This window comes from Pezoporus wallicus, unplaced genomic scaffold, assembly GCF_028554395.1.
Source record: "Pezoporus wallicus isolate ANWC-B61680 ecotype Strahan unplaced genomic scaffold, APGP_CSIRO_Pwel_v1 contig_3487, whole genome shotgun sequence".
NCBI classification, from domain to species: domain Eukaryota; kingdom Metazoa; phylum Chordata; class Aves; order Psittaciformes; family Psittacidae; genus Pezoporus; species Pezoporus wallicus.
Genome location: NW_026636018.1, coordinates 675,517 through 681,516, shown reverse-complemented (window position 1 = coordinate 681,516; position 6,000 = coordinate 675,517). Strand labels below are relative to the sequence as shown.

Here is a 6,000-nt window from a genome sequence, read left to right as displayed (position 1 = left end):
GGGAAACAAAAAAAAAAGGAAGAGAGAGAAAAGGGGAAGATAGTGAAAAGGAAACATGGGAGATAGGGAGAAAGGAGAAGAAAGGAAAAAAAATAAGAGGAAAAAAAAGAAAGGATAAAAGAAGGGAAAGAAGAAAAAATGGGAAGAGGGAAGAAAATCGAAAAAAGAAAAAGTCAAACGAAGGGGAAAATTAATAAAGGGGAAAAGGAGAAGGGGTGAAGGGAAGCGAGAGGGAGGAAAAAAGACAGAAGAGGACCGGAGGGGGGCAGAGACGGCCGGTAAGCGCCGTCTGCCCGCGGGCCCGGCGGCACCTGGGGCGAGAGGGGGGGTGGTAGGCGGTGCGGCCCCGCCCCACGCAGAGAGGCGGTGGAGCGGTGCGGAGGGGCGCGGGGGTTTGTAATGTTACCTCCCTCTTTTTCTCCCTCCTTCCTTTTCCTCCTTCTCCTCCCTCGCTGGATGCGCGCAGCCCGGTGCCGGGAGCGCAGCGCAGCGTTGGCTGCAGCGCTGGGAGCTACCGGAGCGCGGTACCTTCCGGCCCGGCGTGGCCAGCATGGAGCCCCCTGTCCTGGGCGTCGTGGTGCCGCTGCTCGTCTGGCTCCTCTCCCCGGTGAGTGCGTGCTCCGGACCGGGGCGGGCTGGCCCTGCTGAGACCGCGCTCCCCCGGCTTTGGGGGTGACAGGCTCAGCTGCGGGCAAACTTTGGGCAACTTCGGAAGCGCTGTCGGTGCAAGGCAGATGTATCTCTGTTGGGCTTCCCTCTCTTTGATAACCTCGAAATCAGCAATCCCCTAACGTTCTTTTCGTTCCCGGCATCTCCTTTTCGGGAGTAAGAAAATTTCTAGCGCTAGAGGAATTCTCTTTGGGGGTTAGTGTTTTATTTAGGACTCGCTCTTGGTTTCGTTGTCATTCAGGTTTGTAGTCTGGCTTTCGGTTTGCTTTAGCTTTTGTTTAGGAGCTCTATCGTTTAGTGCACAGCTTCCCCCCCACCTCAAACCAGGGGATAACGGGATGAGGTTTCCCGGAGACAATGCAGCTGCAGGGCGGAGAGGGCTCTCGGATGGGACCTTCTTCTTGTTGAAGAACGACTAGATGCCCATGAGAAGTTCAGCTAAGTGCTGCTCTCTGACACTAAAACCTCATGTGAATGCACTGCTTGAGGAAAGAGCAGTAGCTGGGAGCAAAGGATGTGATTTCTGACTGCTGTGTCTCTTCTGCTTGCAATTTCAGCGCTTTGCAGGTCCCTGGCTGGGGCAGTGGTGCTTCCTCCCCCGCCGCAGATGGCTCCTAGCACGGCGCAGAATTAGTAAACGGGATTGTTTCTCCTAGCAGTGGGTCTGTGCGCACAAGCACGCACGTGTGCAAGCAAAAGCTAATGCTCTCCGCAAACAGCGCAGACACGGGGTTCTGCCTTATTTCACCGGGGCTTTGCTCTTACAGCTTGTTTCCTTGCAGCGTGTGATTTCTGATACCACACGCAGTACTGGGCTTGGGGGGAGAGACACAACACAACATATTAGGTGTTGGCTGTAGCTGAGCTTTCCTCTCTCACTTCTAGTCTTGTCCCACACTTGTTTTCTTCTTTGGAAGGTGAGGGTGCCATACCAGAATCCTGTTGGGCTGGATAGGGTTGCAAGTCTCTTCTGTTTGCTCTCCTCGACTGGTGACAGTGCGTTGCTCAAAGCTGCCCTGTTCTCCAGTGAGCAGAGTTGGACTAACCAAAAGGAGTCTCTAAGAGCGGAAGGTAACCCAGGTTTGTCACTGCATCACTTGTCCCTCCTTTATTCTCCCCTTGTTCTTTAAGAAATGAGACAAATGGGCGTATTCAGTTTTTTAGTCTGTCACCATGAGCCATCCATCTGCATCGCCACAGACTTTCTTTGAAGAAGAACACACTGGGAAAACAGATTAAAGTATTAGAAAAAAAAAAAAAAAGATCAGGCGCTTATTTCCTGGGATCTACAGACTTTGCTTTAGGGAAGATCCAAAATAGCTTGTCTGGGGCTGGAGCTGGGGAAATGAGAAGGGGCAGCAATCCAATCAGCTGCTGGAGCTGCTCCAATTCTTGCTTTCAGTGAAGCCCATAGCAAAAATCCCATTTCTTTAAATGCTGTTGGCATGAAGAGGTCCTCTGGGGCCTGATCCTTCAGAGGGTTAAGTCACGTAGTCTGTTGAAGTTCAGTGTGTAGGATCGGGCCCTTAAGCTGGTTCTCTTGGGTTGACTGTTCCTATCAGTAAACTCAACCCCTTTTAAGGCTCTGAGACAGTGGCAAGGCACAGCGTAGGTGCAATTCTGTATTGGTTTCTTTGCAACTTTTTTATTATCCTGTTGTTCAATACTTTATCTCACTCCTTGCCCTTGGTTTAGTAGAACTGTTGGTTGTTTTCTCATTCTTCTGTTGTGTTAATGTTCCTGGGACCTGGTTCATACTAGTGGGTTAAAGAGATTCACATGCTTCTTATCAGCGCTGATCTGCAAGGTGACTAACACTGAAGTGCCTCAATGCTAGAGAAAATCCCTGTTGCTTGTTTCTCAGTTTAAACCTGGGATTCAGTGCTCATTTTTTAAGCAGAAGTTAACTCTACAATTGTAACATCCTGGTTCTGGGAACTACAATGGCTCAGCAAAGGTGTTGTTTTTTTTTTTTCCCCTCCTAAGTTATTGTGATAATTTTTATTGGTATGTCCTTGGAAAAACTGAATGAGTAGGATTGGCTGATCAAGAAGTTCAGTGCTATAAAACTGCTGCAGCCATGTGGCTTCTAATTGCTGTTATAAACTTTCACCCTGGCCTCTCATGATGTACAAATGTGGAAAAAGGGAAATTGGGCAGATCTCATTTGCTGCAGTTCATCAGGCCATGCTTGCCAGAGACCTGCCTCCTGCAGAAGTCAGCTTGTGACATTTGGAAGGCAAGTGTGGAAACAGGTGATGATGGGGGCATGGTGTGAATCTAGAATAATCCCTATTGTGTTCTAGTGGGTCGGTTTAACTTTTTAGGGCTGTAACTAAAATAATCTGGCCCAGAGAGATACAAGTTGAATTATTTTTTTTTTTTTTTTTTTCAGTGTGTCTGGTAAATGAGGCCCTGGCACAGGTTGCCCAGAGAAGCTGTGGCTGCCCCATCCCTGGCAGTGTTCAAGGCCAGGTTGGCGGTCTAGTGGAAGGTGTCTCTACCCATGGCAGGACATTGAAATTAGAGGATCTTTAAAGTCACTTCCAACCCAAATTATTCCATGATTCCATGTGGATAATTCAAAACAGTTGATGGATTCTACATGTCTTCAGACCACAAGCTAGTTGAATTAGCCAAATCTGTCCAGCTGGTGTAATTTATGCTTTTCACAGTTTTTATTCTGTTCCTGCCATGAAGTAGCCACATGAAGAGGTGGAAAGGAGCCTCAGTGTAAATGCTGGAAATTGGATCATTGTAAAAACCAGCCACTTCAGCTGTAACTGTATCTCTTTCATGCTCTTGACTGAGAATCTGCAAAGTGACATAAATACATTTAAAACAAAGCAATCAATATTTTTGGCTAAAAGGCTAGCTACTTGCTATAATCCTCCAACCTAATTCCTGTATCCATCACAAAGATCCTTTAGCAATGTGTTTAACAAAGGCCTTGCCACAGAACCTCAGCATATTTCTAGGTGCATGATTTATTAAGTTTATACATGTGTAAATGCATGACTGACTTTATTTAGGAGAACCAGTTGTGCAACACTGGGTAGCTCTGAAAGTCTCATTGCTTCTCTATAGCACTGAAAGTTGTCAGAGTGCATGTTTTCACTGGTACGTGTATTTTACCTCTTATTTAGAGCATAACAAGGCCAAAGAGCAAAAATAAAGCAAGCAAAACTACAATATCAAAGGAGGAAAAATGCTATGCAAAATATTCAAGACTATTTCCAACGATGTGTTACTGCTACTCCAGCCCACCAGCATGCCAGCAGGGGGTTTCACACTGTAATTATCACACCCTCTCCGCAGCTGAGACGTTTTTCTCAGTCATGAAAACTCTGGAGAACCAGAGGGAAGGGAATTGTGGTGTGTTGTAAAAGGAGAGGAGTCCACCGAGGTGTTTTTTTTTAAAAAGAGAGATGGCTGCAAAATGCTCCACATCAACAGGCAGATGGGACCATGGACAGAGAAAGCTGCCTGGCCTGTGGATTTGGGAGTGTACGTAAATTTCCCCCTTTTTACCGCACGTTAAAAATACTCTGGTTCAAACTCCTTCCTGTTGTAAGATCAGAAGCGGTGTGACAACCAACCAGAGGGGCTGCACCAGGTGAAAATGAGAAGTGAGTGTGCTGGATTTTGTTCTAAGTGTGTCCACTGCTGACTTGTGAGGCTACTGTAACATTTTGCTCTTACTGTCATTGTTTCATAGTTGTGTGACTGTGCTGAGTGGTTTTTGTCTTTTCCCACTTGAATATCCGAGGAGGGGTCCTGGTACTGGGTAGATGCACAGAGCTGCTTTGCACATTTTATACATAGGCAATTGGGGCATGATTAAGTGACGGGACCAAGGTCATGAAAGAGGTGTTTCAGCTCTCCCAAGGTGCTTACTGCAAGGCGGCCTGCCTTGGAAATGGCAAACACACAGAGTTTCTATCAGTTTTTGGAGGGGTGGGGAAAGGGAAATAAAAAAATAAGATAGCTTTTTCCCTTTACCAGATGGTCTCCAGCAGAAGCAATTGGGAAGACTAGTACCTTGTCAAAATCAGTCTTCTACTTGCCACATCATATGCTGACTTAGTCTGGTAGGACTGGAAAATTACCTGGTATTTGGGCTAGCTTGTAAATGCAGATCCTTGTTGGAGATGGAAAAGTGAAGGAACAGGAGCAAGAAGGATATCTCCCTGTTCAGCATCATGTCCTATTTATTGGCAGTCTGAGGAAGGGTACCAGACACTGTCTAGATCAATGAGACCCAAGGCAAGATGATTTGGTGTTTTGTTCTTTTTTTTTAAGTTGGAACTGAGCACGCTTGGAAGAGATTTGTCAGACTCTGCATGGCATCTGTGGCTCAAGTTCAGGAAAGGAGTCAAATTATCTGTACAGAATGAAAACTGTTAATCAAGTTTTGATGAGGAGCAGGACTTAGCTTGGTTTTATGAACACAGTAGGTCACGTCCTGCCCTCGGACCAAATCAGCATAAGCATGGCAGTGTCATTTCACTGTTGCAAATGGGATTGCTACTGCATCACGCTGGCTCAGTGGAAACGGATATGTGGTTTTCCAATGCCTGTGAAAGATTATGTGATTAAATATATCCCGATTCTCTGGTCTCATCAACTTTGTCTCTTCTGTATTGGAAAGAAGAGGAAAGTCCTGTGTAGGAACAAAAATCTAGGAAATCAAGCCAAGAAAAATACTCAATCAATGGGCCAAAACCACAATAAAAATGGGTCAGAGATGGCTGGAGACCCTAGAGCAGGAGGGGCTGGAGTTCTAGCCCAGCAGGTGGGATGGAGAGCATGGAAGGACAGATAGGCAGGCAGGTCAGAATCTCCTGCTCCCTCCATGAGACTTGCTGAGTTCGCTTGTGCTGTGGCAGTGATTTATCTTCCTGCCTTGTGCAGCCAAGCAGAGTTCCCCTCGGTGAGTGCTGAGCTCTTGCTCTTTCACTGCTCCCTCCCTTCCACCCTCCCAGATGTTTTCCAGAAGTCATGAGCTCTCACAGCTTCGTTTGTGTGGGAGCTGAGCCAAGAGGAGAGATGTCTTTGCCTCTGAAAACACCAACCCAGAGGACTGCAGTGGAATTAAAATAGGACCTTTTGTTTCAAGGTAAGAGACAGGCAGGGGATTGATGCCAGCCATCAGACTGGCCTCTGTCCAGAGCTAACAAAGCTAATGCCATGGCAGAGAGGTCCTGTGCGTGGCTGGGGAAGGCTGTTCACCAGCTGAGTGGTCATCTTGTCACCGTTCCCTTTTGGAGCAACCTGCAGAATGCTTGGCTTCATGCCTGACCCAAAGGGATTTCTCTGGGATGATTCATC

The 6,000-nt window shown here is 47.0% G+C and overlaps 1 protein-coding gene across 1 annotated transcript in view; it reads left to right on the top strand.

The window, feature by feature from the left end:
• Nucleotides 1-381: 381 nt before the first annotated feature.
• The window catches only part of VIPR1 (vasoactive intestinal peptide receptor 1), a 103,492-nt gene continuing 97,873 nt past the window's right edge, over nucleotides 382-6,000 (top strand). Inside the window, exon 1 of the mRNA XM_057398922.1 lies at nucleotides 382-607. Within this exon, the coding sequence (XP_057254905.1) occupies nucleotides 551-607 (57 nt within the window). The 5' untranslated portion in view covers nucleotides 382-550. The remainder of the gene's footprint in view (nucleotides 608-6,000) is intronic.